This window comes from Acomys minous (genome assembly GCF_964271855.1).
Source record: "Acomys minous genome assembly, chromosome: 13".
NCBI lineage: Eukaryota > Metazoa > Chordata > Mammalia > Rodentia > Muridae > Acomys > Acomys minous.
The window spans coordinates 33,021,526-33,044,381 of record NC_140495.1 but is presented as its reverse complement, the minus strand read 5'-3'; the positions used below and the strand labels follow the sequence as shown (position 1 = coordinate 33,044,381).

Here is a 22,856-nt window from a genome sequence, read left to right as displayed (position 1 = left end):
GTCCTACTCAATAGGAGTAATTTGGCCCCAACAGACATCTGAAATTATCCATTGTCACAGACTAAAAGTAACAAGTAAGAGGCAGGAATACTGCACCTGGTATATAATGAGAGAAGAAGGTCATGGATGCTGGTAAACAACCTATTATTCTAACACAGTACACCCAAAGTTATGCCGTACATATGGCCTTTACACTCTTCTTCGCCATCTCCTCCTTTAGACCAAAAGGCTCTTATAGACCTTTTTTTAAAAGGCTGAATCAATTATTGCAGGAGACTTTAAGTTGTAGAACACACTGTTTTGGCTTCTTTTTTTCTTTTTGGTTTTTTGAGACAAGGTTTCTGTGTGCAGTCCTGGCTGTTCTGTACTCTCTTTGTAGGCTTGCCTAGAACAGAGACCTGCCTGCCTCCACCTCCCAAGTGCTAGGATTAAAGGTTTATGCCACCTTAATTTTGTCCTGTTTGTCTGCTTCTGTCTGTTTTCTGAGACAGGGTTTCTCAGTACAGCCTTGGCTGTGCTATAAACCAGACTGGCCTTGAACAAGAGATCCACTTCTATCTGTGGGGGAAACAATCAGTAGAGCCTTGCTTTTTTTTTTTCTTTTCTTTTTTTGTTTGTTTGTTTATTTGTTTTTTGAGACAGGGTTTCTGTGTAGTCTTGGCTGTGTCCTAGATTCACTTTGTAGACCAGGCTGGCCTCAAACTCAGTGATGCACCTGTCTCTGCCTCCCAAGTGCTGGGATTAAAGGCGTGTGTCACCACACCCAGCCCTGACTTTCTAACTACCTAATATAATCTAAATCGTACTTAAACATGTAGCATCCTCCCCAATATTGACATAATCTAGCATCATATATCCACCGCTAGTGATATTAACTGCTTTCAATTTGCTCATCTGGTCTGTAACTGACCACAAAGTATCAGGAAAAAATGTAAAATGTAGATATATATGTTATATTAAGGGTAACAAGTTTTTGTTTCATATTTTTATTCTTATTCTATCTCTCCAAATGATCTAAACAAAAAGACATTAACTGAATACCTAACTTAAGGACAATTGTGATAGCATGCACTCCAGAGGCAAGTCAGGTGACCTCTATGAATTTGATGCCAGCCAAGTCTATCTATAAGTGAGCTCCAGGCCAGCCAAGGATACAAGGTAAGACCCAGTATCATAAGCACAACAAACGGAAAAGAGCAAAAAAAAGTAAAAGCCCTAACCTCTCAAAATCTTGGAAAAAGCTTCTTGGTCATTCTAACAAAATTATTATTGAAAGCCACCAAAGCCATAGAGAGATAGCTCAGAGGTGAAGAACACTATCTGTTCTTTGAAAAGTCCTGAGTTCAGTTCCCAGCAAGCACATGACAACTTAAAATCATCTATAATGTGATTTGGTCCCTCTTCTGGTATGTAGACACAAATGTAGACAGAATGTTGTGTAATAAATAAATAAATAGATCTTTTAAAAAATTAAAAAAAAAAAGAAAACTGCCAAAATCCCTAGGAAAAGACGTTAGAAGAAAAGACAAAATAAAAGTTCCATCAAGGGCCGGGCGCACACCTTTAATCCCAGCACTCGGGTGGCAGAGGCAGGTGGATCGCTCTGAGTTCAAGGCCAACCTGGTCTACAAAGGGAGTCCAGGACAGCCAGGGCTACACAGAGAAACCCTGTCTCAAAAAACAAAAAAGCAAACAAACAAAAGTTCTATCAATAAACTGTAATTAGAAATTTTAAGTGCTGGGCATGGTGACACTCCCATCAGTCCACAGGCAGAACGGGTTGGTCTCTACTGGAGTTGGTGGCCAGCCTGGTCTACATAGTGATTCAGGACAGCCAAGGCTATGTAGAGAGATTCCTATCTACCTAGAGTAGCAAACACTGCCTTAAGTCACCAATATCTCAATGCTACTTCTAAGTAATGAATAGCTCTACTATTATCTACAAAAACCCTTGTCCTTCCTTCTAAACCAGTATCATGTATGCCTGGATCAACATAGGGTAAAAAATAAAAGGTTTAAAGAATGACAATTTCCTGTGAACAATAAGATCTAGCATGATTAATTAAATAAAACTGTTACCTTTTAACCAATATTTGACTAAGAAAAAGCTTAGTGTTGTGATGCACACCTATAATCCTAGCACTTGGAAGGCTGAGGCAGGAGACCATCATGAGCTATACAGACAAACTACAAAGGAGAGAAGAGAAAGGAGGAAACAAGGAAGAAGAGATGAGAGAATACATACCTCATTTCATGCTGATCAACCCTGAGTTAACAAGAATACAGTCTGATTTTTGAGTTCTAATTTAATGACAGGACCTAACTTCTCAGAAGTTAGGGTTTATCAGCAAACTTAATGGTATGAATGAGCAAAATGTGAGGTCTTTCCTATTTAGGAAAATGGGTTCTTGACTGGGTTCTTAAAGTCTAGCATTTGCCAATGAAGTGACCAAGAACAAAATAAAGATGAATTCTGACCATTAATTCTCAGTGTAGGGAGATAGGTCAGAGGATAAAGTGCTTGCCTCCCAAACTTAAGGTCCAGAGTTCCCATACCCAGAACCGGTATTCGTTTTGCAAAATCGATGTTATGTCAACACAGTTAACACTGTAATACCAACTTATCTACAGAGAGCTAGGAAGCAGAAACAGGACAATTCCTGCAAAACTACTGGCCAGGTAGTCTGGCATATACAGCAACAATCAACAAAGATACTCTAGTCTCACTCTATAAGCAGCTTGGCACATAAGCACATATGTGTGGACATATACACAGTCTCTAAAGAGTGCCTGCATACAGTCTCTCACTCACACACATAAGACAAAACAAACACAGTCAAATTGAAAGTTCTCAGCCGGGTGTGGTTGGTGCACGCCTTTAATCCCAGCACTGGGGAGGCAGAGGCAGGTGGATCACCAGCCTGGTCTACAAAATGAGTCCAGGACAGCCAAGGCTATACAAAGAAAACCTGGGGCAAGGGGGGGTGGGGGGTGGGGGGTGGGGGGGTGGTGGTGAGGTGGTGAGGAGGAGACAGGGGACAGGCTAGAGAGATCACTCAGAGGTTAAAGAGGACTGACTGGCTGTTCTTCCAAAGGTCATGAGTTCAACTCTCAGCAACCACACGGTGGCTCACAACCATCTATAATGAGATCTGGTGGTGCCCTCTTCTGGTGTGGTGTACATGCAAAAACACTGTATACATAATAAACCTTTAAAAAACTAAACTAAACTAAAAAAATTAAGATATGTGGTTTGAGGAAGCTGGAGAGAGAGCTCAGTGGTTAAGAGCACCACCTGCTCTTCCAAAGGTCTTGAGTTCAATTCCCAGCAACCACATGGTGGCTCACAACCATCTATAATGTAACCTGGTGCCCTCTTCTGGCCTGCAGGTTAGCAGGCAGACAACACTGTATACATAATAAAATAAATCTTAAAAAAAAAAAAAAGTATGTGGTTTGAGTGTCTAAAAGGAGGCTAAGGTGAAGCCATCTCCTAAAAGTCAATTATAATAAAAATTTCACTGTCAAGAGTATTGGCAAAGGTACCATTCGCCAGAGGATTTTTTTCACCAAGATATTTTCACTCTGGAATACTGTCGTGGATCATGCAGCCACCATCCAGTGGCTCCAATTCAGCAGCACAATAAAAAGTAAATATAAGCTGGACACAATGGTGCACACTGTAATCCCAGCACTCAGGGAGGCAGAGGCAGGTGGGTCTCTGTGAGTTTGAGGCCAGTCTGATTCTGGTCTACAAAGTGAGTCAAGGATAGCCAAGCCTACGCTGAGAAACCCTATCTCAAAAAACCAAAAAGAAAATATATACCCACTTTCCTGTTGGTTTTGTTTTCTAAGCTTTGCCTTTTTTGGAGGGAGATATGGATGTTTTTATATGTACAAGCGTTTTAGATGTATTCATGTACCAGATAACCCCAGAAATTAGAAGAGGGTCTTGGATGTCCTGGAACTGGAGTTATAAATGGTGGTGAGCTACTATATGGGTGCTATAAACAAGAACCCAGGTCCTCTGTAAGCAGAAGTACTCTTAACAGCTAAACAATATCCCCAGGCCCTTGTTTTAGCTTTATATTCTTTTTTGTTTTCTAAACACAAGGTCTCACAAATCCAAGGCTGACTTCAAACTTGCTAGGAAGACAAGGACAACTTCTAACTTCCATTCCTCCAGCCTCTTCCTTTCCAGTGCTAGGGTTACAGGCACACATCATACACTTGGCTTATGTGTTACCAAAGATCAAAATAAAGTCTTTATGAATGAATTCTAGGCAGGCATTCTTCCCCTGGAGATACAGCCCCAACCACATTTCTTGTTTTCTTGTTTTCTTGTTTAGTGCAATCTAAAGTACTGTACTCCTAAGTATCTCATAGATGGATAAAAGTCAGAAAATAACATCACCCATTAAACTACTCTTAAGCCCTACAATTTAATTGGACATTGTACATTTAAAATTATTGCAACTGGGGCTGAAGAGATGGCTCAGAGATTAAGAGGTCTGGTGCCCTCTTCTGGCATGTAGGTGGCATGTAGGCAGAACATGGTATACATAATCTTTAAAAACAAAAACTAAACAAACAAAAATTATTGTAACTGGATGCATGCTAGAAAATCAAGCTGTGCATAAATAAAAAAAAAATTCTGGATCTGGGTGGGTCAGTCTTTATTCCCAGCACTAGGATGGTAGAGGGAGGCAGATCTCTGTGAGTTCAAGGCCAGCCTGTTCTACAAAGGCAACCAAGGATAAACAGAGAAACCCTGTCCAGAAAAACAAAAAACAAAACAAAATCTGGTATAAAGACTGATGGCACTAGTTAGGTTATTTACCCAACAGCTACATAGTGGCATTGTTTTAATTCAACTAATTTAAAAATGGAGGTGGGGAACCAGAAGTTCCAGGTCAGACAGGACTACACTGTGAAAAACTGTCTAGAAAAAGGGGGTAGTGGGGGGACCCAAAAAAGCACTGGCTGCTCTTCCAGAGGACCTGGGTTCAATTCCCAGCACCCACACGGCAGCCCACAATTGTCTGTAACTCCTGTTCTAGGAGATCTAACTCCAATGTACATGAAGTAAAAATAATTTTTAAAAAATCCTCCAATGAACACGTATCATGCCATGCATTGCATACATACTTGTCTATCCATCCATGCAAACAGTGTTACACATTATTTTTTAGTCTAGAAATTCAAATAACTAGGCAATCTGGTACAGTGCCTTAATGTGCTATCTGCTTAAATTATTAAGTCTTATTTGCGGTAGACACCCAGATAGAGAAACCTAGTATCACACTAAAACTATGCTAGTAAGCTATTAAGGTCTCCGAGATAGATCACTTCACTCGACCTCTTTACAGATTCAAGTAAACTGCCCGCTAAGTTCATTTCTCTATACTCAAGTATTAGTGCACCTCTCTCAGAACTCAGAAAAGTCAAGTTTCTTTGTGCCATGAATGGTGGTTAAGCAGAAACGTGCAATGACAAAGTGTAAAGTAAGTGTCAATTGAGTGCTCAGTATATAAAGTCAGCGATGAACAGAGTGAAAGTGTCTTCTATGCGTGGCAGGATCACTATACAGATGAATGTACAAGATCAAGCCAGTAAACACTACAACATGGAGAAGCAAGAGGATCATAAGCCCCACTCCTAAATGAGCATATATGGGTAGTTACTGGCTTTTGTGGTAAAGGTAATCAAGTTTTCTTTAAAGGTATGGTCTCTGGTAGGTTAACCACACTACCTATCTGACTCAATAAATTATTTTTAAAAATTAATTATTTTAAAAGGCTGGAGAGGCTGACACTTGCCTAATTCAAATACTGGGGGGAGGGGGGGGGGGGCCAGAGGCAGACAGTTCAAGGACAGCCAAGACTAAATAAGACCTTGTCGTTAATTAAAAATAAAAAGACATAAAATTGAGAAGCAGGAATAGATATGAAAGCATTTAGTAATGTGTGTGAATATAATCAATTATGTTGTATGAATACGCACGCGCGCCTTTTTGACAGATAAATAAAAGAGCTGTCCTAAACTCACTCTGTAGTCTAGGCTGACCTCAAACTCAAGAGATCCACCTACCATTGCCTACCAAATGCTAGGATTAAGAGCGTGTGCCACCATGCTCAGCTAAAACAAAAATATTTTTTAACCTCATGAAGTTTTTAAGCTATTTTTTAAAAAAATCAACCCAGTTTTATAGGTAATTCACAAATATTACAATAGTTTTGAGTTTTGAGACAGGGTCTGCCTCCCCACCCAAGGGCTATAATTAAAGGCCACCCACCGTGCCACCATGCCTGGCCTAAAATAGTTTTATCCTACAAAAACAAACCATCACAAATTTAATATCCAAACACTTTTAACCCAAAATATTTCACAGGACACAACACAGTAGAAAAATGTGCCCCAATTTTATCTATAAACAAGACAAAAGCAGTGTTTTCAGTGTTTGGTTGTATATAACCATTTAAATTACACAAAAATTCACTTTGGTCAGAGTTCTAACTCAAACAGAGCCTGAAGATATGACTCAAATCATACTAATTTCTAAAAAGGGCTTAAGTAGGTTCTATTGAGAAATTATTTGGGAAGAGCATGTTTGTTTCCACAGACACAAAGTAGCAAAAAAATACGTAAGTCAATTTGAATTTTTTGAATTTTTTCTAACATTTCGTTCATTCTAATATCCAATTACTTTCACTTTAAGTGAACAACCTAAATCCTATGCACAATAATGCATCCTTTTCTAAGGGGCTGGAGAAATGGCTCCGCAGGTAAGAGCACCAGCTTCGCTGGCTGTGGTGGTGCACGCCTTTAAACTTAGCACTCAGAAGGCAGAGGCAGGAGGCTAGCTGTTGAGTTCAGGAGGCTCGCTGTTGAGTTCGAGGCCAGCCTGGTGTACAAGTGAGTCTAGGACAACCAAGGCTACACAGAGAAACCCTGTCTCGAAAAACCGAAAGCACCAGCTTCTTTTCAAAAGCAGGGTCCCAGCACCCACATGGCAGCTAATCTTCATCTCCAAGGACAATGTATGCATTAGACAGAAATACACGAAATATCCATAAGAAACATTCAAAGTTTTTAAAGGAGCTGGAAGATGGTTCAGCGGTTAAAAGCTCTAGCTGTTCCCCCAGGACCCACCTTCAATTCCTATGGCCCACAGGGAGGCTCACAACTATCCAGTTCTTAGAGACCTAATGTCTAATTTTTGTCTCCACCACAGCAGGCTTTTACATGTACATATATACACACAAGAAAACACATATACACAAAGGTAACTTAGAAAAATATATCCAACTGGTTTCAGAAAATATAAGTGCCACCAAAACTATCTTTTATTTAAAAGCACTGTCAGTTCAAGGCCAGCCTGGACTACAAAACTGAGTGCAGGATAGCCAGGGCTACACACAGAAACTCTTGGGGGGGGGGGGGGGGCCACAAAGGACAGAAGGAAAAAAATGGATTTTTTTTTTTAAAGCCGGTCAGGGTGGTGCATGCCTTTAATGCCAGCACTGGGGCGTCTAGGACAGCCGAGACTACAAAGAGAAACCCTGTCTCAAAAAAACCAAAACTAGCTGGGCATGGTGATCCATGCCTTTAATCCTAGCACTCCGGAAGCAGAGGCAGGTGGATCGCTGTGAGTTCGAGGTCAGCCTGGTCTACAAAGGGAGTCCAGGACAGCCAGGGCTAACAGAGACCCTGTCTCAAATTCCCCATCCCACCCCACACAAAAAAACAAAACAAAATAAAAAAGTTAGAATTAAAGGGGGGGGGGACCCACCAAACTGCAAAGCCTGTCATGAGGACCTGTATCATAAGCAGAAAAACCTAGAAACATGAAGTGAAGGATGTGAGTTCATAAACCAATCAAAAGGCTATACGTTTATAGCCACTCTTCCAGATGACCTTAGTTCAATTCTCAGCAAACACATGGTGGCTCACAACCATCTATACCCTCTAATGCCCTCTTCTGACATGCATGTGTATATATAGATAGAACACTTACATACATAGAAGTAAAAAAAAATCTTAAAATTCTATGTCAATATTAAAATACAGTTTTTAAAACATTATTTATGTTAAAACTATACATGCGCAAAACTATAATACAATTTTGGATTTGTGAAACCATGGGAGTTTTCCAAACTAAAACATCTCAATCTATTAGTACTGAAGATCATGTTAATAGTTGGTTATGTTGCTACTATTTTTTTTTTCTCTGTGGCTTCTTAAATTCATTCATTCTGATTTTGGGAGGCGGGGTTTCTCTGTGTAGCTAGCCTTGGCTGCCCTGGACTCACTCTGTTGACCAGGCTGGCCTCAAACTCACAGTGATCACCTGATCTGCCTGTCTCTGCTTCCTGGAGTGGTGGGATTACAGGCCTGTGCCACCATGCCCGGCTTGAATTCATCTAGAAAAAGAGTTTGATAACAAAAAGGGGGGGGGAAAATAGTAGTCTACAGGCATGGAAAGCTGGCCTGGCAGTTAAAAACACTGCTGCTTTTGCTTCACCTATCTGTAACTCATTTCACAGAATCAGATGCCCTCTTCCAACCTCCAGGCAAACAACCAACCCACATATATACATGCAAGCAAAAAACACTCATACAGGTAAAATTGCTTTTTATGTCAATGCCAATTAATGACTTCCCCCAAGAATTTGAGTCTGGTATCAATCTGTCAGCTTTTATTTAATAAGATGGCTCTTTGTCTTCATTTGTTACTACTCCAACTTTTAAAGGTTGGGAGGGCAGTATTGTTTGTTTGTTTAGGGGCTAGAGAAATGGCTCAGTAGTTAGTTACGAGTACCAACTTCTCTTCCAGACCCCAATTTCAACTCCCAGCACCCACCTGGCAGCTCTCAATCCTCTGTTAACTCCAGTTCCAGGGGATCCGACACCCTCTTCTGGCCTCCACAGGCACCAGGCACACAAGTGGTACAGATTTACATGCAGGAAAAACACCCATACATGTAAAAAAAACTTTTTAAGCTGCTTTATTGCTACCTAGCAAAGATGGTGTTATTTTTATACCTGAAGCAAATGATTTTCTTAATGTGTTGTATACACAAAATATATAGTGGGCATGCAAGCTAGTTGACACTGGATCTCTTCCTTTATCAATTTTTGTTTGTTTGTTTGTTTGTTTTTTCAGACAGGGTTTCTCTGTGGCCTTGGCTGTCCTGGACTCACTTTATAGACCAGGCTGGCCTCGAACTCACAGTGATCGGCCTGCCTCTGCCTCCGGAGTGCTGGGATTAAAGGCATGCACTATCACGTGCAGATCTTTATCAATTCTTATTTTTGAGGCTGGATCTCTCAGTGAACCTAGATGAGGTTCACAGGCTAGAATGGCTGACAAATGAGCTAAAGGGATTCTCTGTTCCCATCCCCTAGGGTTTGAGTTACACAAGTTTATCCAGAAGCCTGCCTTTTACATGGGTGCTGGGAAGTTGGACTCAAATCTTCATGCTGGTGTAACAGGCACCAGGTCACTAAGTTACCTTCCTAGCCTAGCCCTAAGATGACTTCTCAAGTATTTCTTTCTACAACCTCACAGAGTCCTTCACTGCACCTCAACTGATAAAACTTTTGACAGCTTAAAGGTTGCCAAGCTACCAGTGAGTGGCTCCCCGCCAAGCTATATCATATTCCCTCTGAAAGAGAATTCTTTTAAGGAGAAAAAATTAGCCATGCTTTCTAAAAAATACCTAAACTCATAAATTCTCTTTAAAGAAATCTATCTCTGTGTAATTGCTCTGACTATCCCAGACTCACTTTGTAACCAGGCTGGCACTGAACTCAAAGATCTGCCTGCCTCTGCCTCCAAAGCGGTAGGATTAAAATCAAGTGTCACCATGCCCATACTTTCTTAATGTTAATCTGCATGTTCAACACAGAGAAAACTCCAAAGTAGTTATTTTTCTCCTTGAGGTCTAAATGATGAGCATACCAAACCTGAAAATCAGAAAGACAAGGTGTACAATAGTTTTGTTTTGATTCTAACCAGTCGTGGTGCTCTTGAGAGGTAGAGTAGGAAGGATCAGAAATTCAAGACAAACAGCAAGTTCAGCCATCCTTGGGCTACAAAAGCACTTTAAACAGCTCTCAGTTTTAACTGGGCATGACAGCCTTTAATCCCAGCACTAGGGAGGCAAAGGCAGGCAGATCGCTGTGAGTTCAAGGCCAGCCTGGTCTACAAAACCAAAGATAACCAAGGCTACACACTGAAACCTTGTCTCAAAAAACAAAAAAAAGGAAAAACAAACTCAAGTTTAGGGTATTTCAGAATATTAGGTAAGGTATGCTATGCCATTAGGCCATTTAACCAAAGACTATATAGTAAGTGCAGTAGTGGCATAACCACCCACTTTCCAATTAAATGTGAGACCAACTCTATAAAAGAGAATACATGTGCTATATTATAAAACCTGTTCAAGGAGCTGGAGAGAAGGCTCAGTGGTTAAAAGCACTGACTGCTCTTCCAGAAGACCTAGGTTCAATTGCCAGCACCCACATGTCACCTCACAACTGTCTGTTAACTCCAAGATCTGACACTCTCACACATAAATGCAAGCAAAACACCAAAGCACATAAAATAAAAATATATAATTAAAAACAAAAACAAAAAACCTAGTCAAAAGTCTATAGCTGGGGAGGTCATAGGCAGACCTAGAGAAACTGGCCATCTGCTGGTGTTTGACTAAGTAGATGCTTAGTTAAACTGTCTTCAAAAACATTTATGAGTGTTGTTGTTTGTTTTTTAAAACTATATTGAGTGCAGACATCCAAGGAGGCCAGAAGATGGTGCTGGACACCCTGGAGCTGGAGTTACAGGAGACTGTGAGCTACCCCATGTGGTTAATGGGAACTACCAGGTTTCCTCCACAAGAACATGTGTTCTTCCATGCCGAGCATCTCTCCAGGCCCCTAAACATTCTTGTTTCTATCCATAAACTAGTCTGCTCTCAGCCTTGGACATAGAAACACTTATTATAGAGGATGATACTTAATGTAGAGAGACTAGTAACTATTCAAAGTGCTGAGTGTTAAGTGACCATAGATTTTTTTTTTTTAAACATGGTTCTAAATGGGACAGATTGTCCCTCTAAGGCTCAGGGAGCAGCACAGAAGTGGGAGTAGAAATAGGGAGCAGGAGAGCTATGAAACTTGGACTTGATGTGACATGCCCTTTGCAATCAGACATACAGAAGCTGAGGATACCTGCAGGAGAATGGGCCCTTCCACATTCCATCAAGGATGAGGGAGGCCTCAGCAGGTCCCTCCACCCTTCCCTGAGGAGCATTTAGAGTTAGCAGCTGTAGGGGAGGGAGAAATCATTTTCCTCAGTGGTATAACCACTAAGTTGTCCAGAAAGCAGCCTCCTGCTCAGGCTTATATATGTTGGGGTGAATGAGGCCAAAGAGAGAGAAGGGTATGAGAAAGTTAATGGGGGGGACATAATATCATATTTACAGGTATTATAAGAACTAAGGAATGACTGTAAATATCTCAAACAAAAAAAACCCCAGGACTTGGGAGGTAGAGGCAGGGGATAGCTATGAGTTCCAGGCCAGCCTCGTCTACAAAGGAGTCCAGGATAGCCAAGGGGACACAGTGAAACCTTGTCTCAAAAACAAAACAAAACAAAAAAAGAATTTAAGACAAATCAACCTGAAGATTTTAAAATTTGTTTAGATTCCACAAAATAGATAAGCCAAAAAAAAAAAACAAAAACAAAAAAAGATAAGCCAAACTTAATATATCTGGCATACTGAGTAGTCTGCAGAAAAATACAGCCAGGTGTGTGCAGAAAGAAGCAGGGAAATCACTGAGTGTTTGGGGTCACCCTGGCCTATAACATTACAAGTTATAAGTAGACCAGAGTTATATAGCAAAAAAGGAAATAACATAGCCCTAGAGTTTTAACTAAGGCCTGGCTCTTAAACTTTTAGGAATTAAACTATTACATCACTTCCCCCTTCCCCTCCCTGCAACTCCTCCCACGAACACTCCTTTACTTGCTCTCAGGTTAATGGCCCTAATTTCTTCAATTGGTGTTGGTGTGTGCGCACATGTGTGTATTTCTACTGGGTTTCTCACCACCCCACCAGGCCAGCCTCAATCATGGCACTCCTCATGGCTCAGTACAGGAATGCAGGCATGAGCCACTACAGCTTGCTCAGTTTTTCTGGGTCATGGGTCATAGAATTTTTTTAAGAGATTAATCTGTTATATATGCCATAATTTTGAACATTTTTAGTGGTTGGGGGAAATTAGGTTCTCGCCTAACATCTGGTGTTTGTTGTTGTTGTTTTGGGGGGGCCTTTCTTTTTTTTTTTTTTTTTTTTTTCGAGACAGGGTCTCTCTGTGTAGCCTTGGCTGTCCTAGACTCACTTTGTAGACCAGGCTGGCCTCAAACTCACGGGCAATCCGCCTGCCTCTGCCTCCCAAGTGCTGGGATTAAAGGCGTGTGCCATCACCACCTAGCTGGTGGGGGGGGGGGGGGCCAGCTTTCAAGACAGCATTTCTCTGTGTAGCCTTGGCTGTCCTGGACTCACTTTGTAGACCAGACTGGCCTCCAACTCACGGCAATCCGCCTGCCTCTGCCTCCCAAATGCTGGGATTAAAGCCTGCGCCACCATGCCCGGCTCATCTGGTGTTTTTAAATCAAGCATTCCCACTCACAACAAAATGCTTTCTGTTGCTATCTAGAAATGTATTGACCTGGTGTCTGTGAGTTTTCATTTTTTAATTGTACTGTCTTGTTTTAAGTGCATGGGTGTTTGGCCTACATGTCTGTCTGAGTACCATGTGCATGCCTGGTGCCACCAGAAGAGGGCATGAGATCTCCAGGAACTAGAGTTATAGATGGTTTTGAGTTGCCCTGTGGATGCTCAAGAGTTGCACCCGGGACGACCTCTGGAAGAGCAGTGTTTCTAAAAGCTTAGTCATTTCTCTAGCACTTTTCTTACTTGTTAGTTTGCTTGCTTATCTATTTAAAGTGCATGGGTGAGCCGGTATGGCGGCACATGCATGTGATCCCAGCACTCAGGGAGGCAGAGGCAGGCGGATCTCTGAGTTTGAGGTCAGCCTGGTCTACAAAGTGAGTCCAAGGCAGCCAAGGCTACACAGAGAAACCCTGCCTAGAAAAACCAAAAATAAATAAAGTGTATGAGTATTTTTGTGAAATTCTGATAGGTATGGGGAAACCCTTTGGGAGTCGAATCATAAACCTGTTCACACTCCTTTAAACTTAAAGCCAGATGCTTCAGTAACGACTTAAGAATTCTATACCACCAACTTGACTCTTATCAACTATTCCTATGATATAATACATAGGCAAGTAAAAGGCACTTCAAAAACCATCTGATGAAGCATGTGAGAAAATCCTAACATTAAGGATAGAGAATGTAAAGTCTAAAAAGGGAGGGGGGAAAAACTTACCAGTTTAACAGCCTCTTGTGCTGCTTCTTTTGTACAAAAAGTGACAAACGCATAACCTCTGTTGAGACCAGTGAGCGGATCCATCATTAAACGAAGATCCCATATAGGTCCAGCTTTATCAAATAATGGAACAAGCTCATCCTCAAACAGATCTCTGGGGATCTTCCCCACAAATATCTGTAAATTAAATACCAATTCACAATCATGAACAACTCTTTAGGGAACAAGATACCTGTACTTTTATTACAAATGGTACAAGTTTTTAAGTTTCTTTACCTCGGTGCCAACAGAAGGCTGCTGACCTGAATAAACGGAATCTGGAGGTGGTCCCCCATACTTCCTCTGTCCGGTAGTCACATCAAGTGTGTAGCCTGTTCGTTCCAAGAGTGCCTTGAAAAGTTCAAATGTTATTAATGCTTCACTCACATGATCATACATATTATAGTTATATATAGTTATTCAAATCTTCTTGATTATCTTAGTAACACTTCTCCATACACATGTGCAAGATCTGTGTGAGAGAGCCAGATATGGTGGTGCACACCTTTAATCCCAGCCCTTGGGAGGCAGAGGCAGACAGACTGCTGTATGTTCGAGGCCAGCCTGGTCTACAAAGTAAGTCCAGAACAGGCAATGCTATACAGAGAGACCCTGTCTCGAGAAAAAAAAACAAAAACATAAACAAAAAAAAAATCTGTGTTAGAATTCTCCCTTTAGTATATGCCTATTATCCAACTTCAGAATCCTGTGAATCAGTTTTTATTAGTTACTGAGCAATAAAAATTAATCAAATTGATTTTAATCAACAACTTTCAAGATATATCCACTGTGCTAATAAAAACTTCATTTAAAATGACTGCACCCCACCCCAAGACATACAATGCCACTTATGGGTATTTTGTCACCTCTGAAGATACCAATCCACACCACTCCTTAAATCAAGCCTATAGACTTGGAAGCTATAGGAAAAGCTTTAATATTTGATGTTGAAGTGCTATGTGCTATAAACAGCATGCCTTAATCAGAAAAAAATAGCCAAAATGATTTTGAAAGCTGTAGAAAACTACAATATAACTGCTAGATTTATCTTCCTTAACTGCTAAAACTAATACAACTCATTTTACTTAGAAAACAAAGAGTTTCTCTTCATCCCTCATTACAGGTCAAAGTGACAAAAGGACATATATAACCCATTAAGCTTTAAAAGCCCAAAATCAGGGTCGGGCGTGGTGGCACACACCTTTAATCTCAGCACTTGGGAGGCAGAGGCAGGGGGATCACTGTGAGTTCAAGGCCAGTCTGGTCTACAAAAGGAGTCCAGGACAGACAGCCAAGGCTACACAGAGAAACTCTGCCTCAAAAAACCAAAAAGTCACCCCCGACCCCCAAAAGCCCCAAAAGTCCTGTTCTCCATTGTATCAACTATAAGTTTTCTAAGTAACAAAACTACAGTATTAACTACTGGGAATTCAGCTGGAGAGATGGCTCAGTTGTTAAAGAGTACTGTCTGCTCTTCCACAGATCTGAGTTCAATTCCCAACAACCACATGGTAGCTTACAAACCATCTATATATAATGTGATCTGATGCCCTCTTCTGGCATGGAGGTGTATATGGAGATAGAGCACTCCTATACATAAAATAAAAATAAATCGAAACAACAAAAAGACCCTGTCTCAAAAAACCTCAAGAAGAGCCAGGCGTGGTGGCGCACGCCTTTAATCCCAGCACTCAGGAGGCAGAGGCAGGTGGATCACTGTGAGTTCGAGGCCAGCCTGGTCTACAAAGGAGTCCAGGACAGCCAAGGCTACACAGAGAAACTCTGTCTCGAAAAACCAAAAAAAAAAAAAAACTCAAGAAGGAGCAGGAGTGGTGGCACACACCTGTAGTCCCAGCACTTGGGAGGCAGAGGCAGTGGATTACAGGCTACCCAGAGAAGCCCTGTATAGAAAAAACAACAGAACAAGAAACAATAATGTCCTTTTGAGCAGATTGGGGTGGCATGCACCTTTAATCCCAGCACTCTAGAGAAAGAGGCAGGCCAATCTTTGTGAAGTCGAGGCCAGCCTGGTATACAAAGACAACACAGGGCTATTACACTTTTTTTTTTTAGTTTGTTTGGTTTGGTTTTTTCGAGACAGGGTTTCTCCGTGTAGCTTTGGCTGTCCTGGAACTCTCTTTGTAGACCAGGTTGGCCTCGAACTCAGAGGTCCACCTGCCTCTGCCTCCCAAGTGCTGGGATTAAAAGCATGTGCCACCACCACTACAGGGCCTATTACACTGTCTTGGAAAAACAAAACAAAAATCAAGACCACATGACAAAATTTGTTAAATGACTAGAGACTGAGTCACCTCTAATGCCCCAAAATTTAATCTTTTCTATTCAAGTAGCATAATATATGAAGCTATGGGAAGGACTATATATGATGCTTGCTTATTGTAACCTCCCCCCTCCCAAAAAAAAAACACACACACACTGAAAATATATGTATTAGTGGCTGGCCGTGGTGGCACATGCCTTTAATCCCAGCACTCAGGAGGCAGAGGCAGGTACATCACTGCAAGTTCCAGGCCAGACTGATCTACAAAGAGTCCAGGACAGCCAAGGCTAACACAGAGAAACCCTGTCTCAAAAAACCAATAATATATACGTATTCGTAAACTTTTAAATAAAGTTCACAAAAAGCTGTACAATCTAAATAGCTTTTTCATGACACTCAAATTTTATTTCCCTTGGTTTTCTCAAGACAAGGTTTCTATGTATAGCCTTGGCTGTCCTGAACTTACTTTGTAGACCAGGCTGGCCTTGAACTCACAGATCTGTCTGCCTCTGCCTCCCTGAGTCCTGGGCTTAAAGGGATGCACCACCACGCCTTGTTCAGATTTTCCTTCTTATAGGTATAAGACTATGAATATCAATTAAACCAAACAGGTCATTTCTTTTTTTTTTTTCAATATATAAACCCTGTGCTACAAAAAGAGGCTTTTTAAAATGTAATCTTCATACAGCCCAAATAACACTATCAATCTAGGGAAAAATTAACCACCCTCCATCAAACATCCTGTCACAACTTTAAATCCCATTAAAGCGTCAACCCACGTCCTTCTACACAGAAGTAAGAGTCACAAACTCTTCGGAAAACTTTAGCAAAGTCCCCAATCACACTGGCATAACTGCAATGGAGACAACTAAACCCCATTCTTAATGGAAAACTAAATATAGTTCAAACTCAACTCACTCCTATTAACAACTAACTTCATATTCCAATATTGTCCATGATCTAGGCTTCGTTTCCCAATACATTTATGCCCTCCTTAGCAACTGGTTTTCTTTTTTTTCTCTTTTCTTTTACCCCCCCTTCATTTTTTGAGACAGTTTCTCTGTGTAACCCTGGCTGTCCTAGACTAGCTTTGTAAACCTGGCTGGCCTTGAACTCAAGAGATCCGCCTGCCTCTGTTAGGATTAAAGGCCTGGCAGCAATTGGTTTTCTTAAACCTTAGCCCTTTGCCTCAAGAACTGGTTCATTACTAAAGAGCACCAACTAAAAGCTAACATAAACCGCACTCTTTGAACCACACTACTCACCAAAACAAAAGATAAAAACCTAGGTAAATAAATATGAGGCCACTTCATCTCCTATATGACCTTAAATAACTACCCCTTAATAACCTATTTAAAGAGGCAATACTTCAAATTCTAAAATCATTGGAACCCAAACCTCCCCAAAAAATACTACCTGCCATTTGCTCCCAACTTTGTCAGTAAGCTGGAAGTAAGCATTTAAAGTTAATCATGAATCTCTTCAAATTCTTTTTACAATTTGGAAATGACAACACAGATTGGAACATCAGTGGCCAGACAAAACTGAATGGTTTTATAAACCAAAACAAATTGGCTAAGGTAGTCATTAAAAGACAATATCCTTAGAAATATACATACACTTATGCTTCGCACTTCAGGAGTATTTAGCAAAGCTAGAAATATATCCAAGAACTTATAAAAGTTTTTAGAAACATACCTTAATCTTCGCCTCATCTGGTCCTTTACTAGAGTCCGCTACTTTGGTCCCTTGTTTCTCTCTCTGCCTATAAGTCTTCATGACTCCACATAAAAAGGCACTTTTGTTCTGTAAAGAAATTTTCCATTCACATTACATTATTATGTCTGTATCTAATTAAATTTAAATGAACACATCAAAAGTATTCAACTTTTTATTCTTTCTACACTAACATTAAATTAACATTACCTGAACATGAGAGAGATCACTGTCTTTAAACTGTTGAAGCACTGCCAATGCGCCGTCTTCATTGAACTCTTTTAAAGCTTCGATAGCTCTTTCATCTAAATCACTATGTGCAACTAGCCCTGGAGAAGAGAAAATTTAGTGAGTTATCACCTTTTAAGTTACCCAAATTATTTCTTCAGAAAGTTCTGTATTGGCCAATACAAGCACACATGTGACAACGATTCTACTCCCCTTATATACATAATGAAGAACATACTTTAGCCATTCTGAACTAAGTAAGTCCTCTCAACCACACAGAAAGTCAACATATTTTACATCCTGCTTTGTGTCCAAGAAGTCCTGAACACTGCAATATGTCTACATATAGAGGCCTACAAACCCTAGAGTCAACCAACAAAACACCAAGCATAACAACTAAACCTCTACTCAATGTCAAGTACCACTAGAAAAAGGAACCACAACACCAAGACAGACAAGAGAACTAACCTACAGTTACCAAGTTATTAAACAAGAATCCTGCTATAAAAATACCCCAAAAAGTCACATGGGCTGCTCTCAACATTTAGCAGCTGTTGCTACTATCATGTACTTAACCATCAGGCCAGACAGCCTTCCCCTGGGGAGGTCTATTCCCCACTTCGTCCCTCCCTCTACACTTTAACCTCTAGTTCAAACCTAAATTAACCAACTATCTCAGAACAAGGCAAAGCTCCAGTTCCCATGTTTATTGGAAACCACAAAAAGTTGCTATTTTAGCTCAAAGCCAGAAGTCCAATAGAAAAATTTCATAATGTAATTTTGCAAGTGTTAGTTCTTACCTGCAACGTAAATTTCATCTAGTTTTTCAGCAACTTTCTGTGGTAAACCAGCATCAAGCAATGTCTGAAAATTTTCTGAATGGATAACTGCAGAAGTAGTATCCATGGGCTCTTCAGTACCATTTCCATTAACATGTTCTGTAGCCATGTTTCCAGAGATCTGTTCAAACGCAATAAGCAAAATTAAACTAATATCTTCAAAAAGAATAGAGGACAATGACAGTCCCAATCTTGACTTTCTCTACCAATAACTACAACCAGCCAGGCTGAGCCTCCCTTGAAAAAAAAACCTTAAAGTCACTATCGCCTGACAAGCCAGATTTGGAGCCCGGGGTACAGAAGGACCGATTCACTCTAGTCTCCTTCCTCAACACCACCCCTGACTTCACCTGCTAACACTCGCTAGGAAAGACCGTATTACAAATGAAGCCCAATCACCACAGGGACCGGCCCAGCCTGCCACATGCAGCAGTTCCAAAGCGGAGAATAAGATAATGTGTGAAGCAAGCAATGCTGGGCTTGTCTCTCTCCAAGGTAAACCAGAAAGTGCGCTTTTCCCGCCTGCCGCTTATAGATCAGTAACAACAGCCAGCGAAGAACAAAGCGCTCACACAAGCCACCTTCCCACCACCCAATTCCTCCACCCTTCACCCCCACACCCCAAAGCCCGCCCCCGACTCCGCACCCGGAGCGGCAGCCTCACCATTGCGGCCACCAGGAGCCCATTAGAAACACGTGCTCTGCGCCTTCAAATGTCCTACAACTTCCTTCAACGGAAACCCACCGAGTACCGGGCCAAAGACGGTCGTCACCGCCTCCCAACAATCATCAACCCGCAGTCGCGCTCCGAGCCCCCCGAACAGTGCAGCCGCACAATCTCGCCCCTCAACACCGAGGCCGCGGCGGCGCCAGGCCACCACGGGCTCTCCCCGCCCCCCAGCGCCGCCGTCTCCGGCCGTGACACATGGCTCTCCGCCCCGGGCGCTCGCGACCCCCCAGCCTCCCGCACCCTTCGGTGCAGTGGGCTGCGGCGCCGAGACCGACAGCCCGCGCCGGGAGGGCGTTCCGCCGCCGGGCGCACGCCCGCGGGAAGCCCAGCACCGCCCAAGCCCGCCGACCGGCCGCGGGACAGCACCCGCGCCTCTCCGCCCACTCCCGCGCCGCCGGCCACGACAGCACCAAGTCCGCCGCCGCTCGCCGTCCGCGCGGGCCACGGGGCTGCCGAGGCGCCTCCTCCCGGAGCGCCGCAGACAAAGCCCAGCCGCGGCAGCACATGGAGAGGAGGAAGTGGCGGCGCGGCCGCGGCCTACTCCCTGGCAGCCCCGGCCAACGTGCTCCTCTCCCCCCTTGGAATCCATTTTCCAGAAAAGCCGGTTTCTCCCCGGCCGCCCTACCCCCCCCCCTCCCGCAAGCTCCCTGCACAATGTCAACGGAGCTCCCCTCCCGGTCCAGGGTGCCGGCGGTCGTTACCTCCCCGCGGGGCTGCGGCCGAGGAATCCTGTCCGACGGGGTCGGGTGACGGGGAACGCGTGCTCGCTGCTCCCTGTGTCCGGCGCGAGTGGAGCTGTTGTAAAATGGCGGCCGAAGCTCACGCCGCTGGCAGCAAACCCGATCCAGTTCCACTCGCCTCCGAGCGCGCTCCCAGTGCGCGCGCGCGCCCCCGCGTGACCCCCCTTCCCTCCCCTCCCTGGCGCGTCCGCTTCTCTCACTCACTCCCTCAGCCCCTGCCCTCCTCCAGCTCCTCCTTCTCCCCCCTGCCACCTCCGCCGGCCTCAGGCCGCCCTGTCCTCTCGGCCTTCCTCCGTCCCCCGCGGCACCTCCTCCCCCAGCGTCCCCACTCCCGTCCGCGGCCGCTCAGACACGAGTGGCCGCCCTTCTCCTCCTCCTCCTCCTCCTCCTCCTCCTCCTCCTCCCCCTCCTCCTCCTCGCTGGCACTCTGGCTCACGCCCTCCCTCAAGCTAGCTCTCTCGGCCCCGTCCTCAGTCCCTGCCGAGTCGCTCTTTCTCTCTCCCGCGCTGACGTGACGACGCAGCCGACGCCTCAGGACGCGCGCCCGCGGGCCCCGCCCCTCGCCCCGCCCCTAGCTCCGGGTAGTGGCGGCGGCGGGTTGGGGGGGGCGGGGAGCGGGGTGGAGACTCCGCCCTTCCGCCGCGGCGGCGGTGAGGGGCCGAGTGAATGAGAGACCCGCCCTCCCTGCGGACACTCCCTCGCGCTCCGCGGGCGGGGCAGCCGGCTCGGCGTGTCCCACTCGTTCTTTGTCAGGAGACGAGCATCTCCCCCACCCCGCCCTCCCCGCCCCCGCCGCCCCCACCGACGGCCCCGGGGCTCCAAGGGTGCCCGGTGCAGGCTACCCCAGCTCTCCCGCGGCTGCCACCGCCGCCGCCGCCGCCCCGTGCCCTGGGCACTCGGGAAGCTGCAGGCGCACGTGTCCCCCGGGGCGGGGCGAGGCGAGGCAGACAATGGGGCTGCGGGGAGGGGAGCCGCACGGGGTGGGGGGGGGGAGGATGGCGGAGCTCCGGGCGACCTGGTGGCGGGGCTCAAGTTCGGGGGTCACCCCGGGGAGCCCCGGCTTCCGCCGCTGGACAATGGGGCGTCCCGCGGCTCCGACGCGCGCCGGCCTCCGCTCTTCCACGAATACCCTGGGCGGAGGGAGGAGGCGCCGCGGGTTCGCGAGGAAATCCCAGCGCCTCTCGCCCGGGGATGACACGGAGGCCAGATTTGGAAGCTTAACCGGCCCGGTGGTGTTGGGTTGTGCAATATTCCGTTTCTGTCCCTGGCCTTTTAAGCAGTGAAGTGCTCCTGGCACACTTTGAACAACTTGAAGCAGCACAAAGCTGCGTGATTAGGACAACTGTGAGGAAAATGTCTGTGCTTCTTTTCAAACATCTTGGCAACTAAATGTTATGTGAAGTGACATTTCCTTTGTAATCGTTTACTAGGTACAAGAAAGACAAGACAAAGGCGTTTGTATCTCAGACGAAATGGATACTAATTTTATCCATAGCAACTGTAATGAAAAATAGCATTATCCTTTTTACCAAAAAAAAGCTTATTTTTAGAAAGCTACTGGTTCTTCCAAATGAGCTTTGTGCAATGATAACAAGCCAGTATTCCAAGGAAAGTTAAATAAACACTATTCAAAGTACCTAGACACACAAAAGGGAGCTTTTTTTTTTGTTTTTTCCTGTTGGCAGGTGGACCAAATAGGAAATACTTCTGAAGTACTGTCTAACCAGAACCTGTTTAATAAGGCTCTGGCTAACCACCACCTAAATCCCTCGCTACCAAACATATTCCTGCTATCGTATTTGATTAATTCAGCAAGAGATTTTCATTCCTACCCCAAAAGTCAGGATAATGATATCAATGAAAAACAACCAGAACGTTAATAGAAAACCTATGGATTAAACAAGGTGGAAAATTCTTGACATTTACGGTTTTTATTTAATGATTCCTGAACACAAGAGAGCTCCTTTAAAAGGCGCCTCTCCCTAGGCAATGTCAAGAACTCTCAAATTGAAAGCTCTCCATCTCTGACCTAAATTCCTTTCATGTCTTAGACTTTTTTCCCCCTTGCACATTTTTAAAGACTTACTTGAATTATGTGTATGTTGTGTGTGTGTCAGCATGTGAGTATGTGCATGTAAGTGCAGGTGCCCATAGAGGCACTGGCTCCCAGTGAAGCTACAGTTGCAAGCAGTTATGAACCTCTGGAGTTGGATGCTAGGAACAAAACTTGGTCCGCTACAAGAGCAGTGCACACCCTTAACTGCTGATCCAACTTGCCAGCCCCCATACTTTTTTTTTAAGGCTTTTAATGGCCTGATTTTTGAGGTGGGGGCGCGTGAGACAAGGTGCCTCTGTGTAACAGTGCCCAGGCTGTCCTGGACTCACTTTGTGGACCAGGCTGGCCTCGAACTCACAGAGATCCATCTGCCTCTGCCTCTGCCTCCCAAATGTTCCACCACCGCCTGGCAGTCTGATGTTTCAAAAGGCACCGAGCCCAAGACCTTTCCTTTCATCCTTTCTATAATCCCAGCAGGAGGATGCTAAATAGCAAGTTCAAGGCCGCCTGGCAACTTGACATGCTGTCTGGAAAACAAAGCAACAGCATTAGTTGCAAAAAGAGCCTTCCAGGACACCAGAGTCTCCTGTTGACTATCAGTTAGTGGAGTCCAGTCAGTTAGCTCCTCTTTCAAGTTCCTTATCTGCCTTGCAACCCCGCAAAGCCCCTCCCTCTGCCGTGTACTACACCAAAAAAAAAAAAGAAAAAGAAAAAGAAAAAGAAAGAAAGAAAAAGGCACCCTTCTGATTCTTCTATTCAAGGCTAGCCC

At 44.0% G+C, this 22,856-nt stretch overlaps 1 protein-coding gene across 4 annotated transcripts in view; it reads right to left on the bottom strand.

Annotated features, from left to right (window-relative positions):
• Positions 1 to 20,409, bottom strand: part of SYNCRIP (synaptotagmin binding cytoplasmic RNA interacting protein) — a 36,818-nt gene extending 16,409 nt beyond the window's left edge. For 3 of the 4 annotated variants that reach the window (XM_084753446.1, XM_084753447.1, XM_084753445.1), the window contains exons 1-5: positions 18,523 to 18,682; positions 17,705 to 17,823; positions 17,477 to 17,584; positions 13,735 to 13,848; positions 13,459 to 13,635 (exon numbers count right to left, since the gene is read on the bottom strand). In XM_084753446.1, coding sequence (XP_084609572.1) covers positions 13,459 to 13,635; positions 13,735 to 13,848; positions 17,477 to 17,584; positions 17,705 to 17,823; positions 18,523 to 18,670 — 666 coding nt within the window. In that variant the 5' untranslated portion in view covers positions 18,671 to 18,682. Of the gene's footprint in view, positions 1 to 13,458; positions 13,636 to 13,734; positions 13,849 to 17,476; positions 17,585 to 17,704; positions 17,824 to 18,522; positions 18,683 to 19,992 lie in introns of those variants that run through there. The other variant, XM_084753448.1, reaches the window with a different exon arrangement.
• Between the last annotated feature and the right edge of the window lie 2,447 nt (positions 20,410 to 22,856).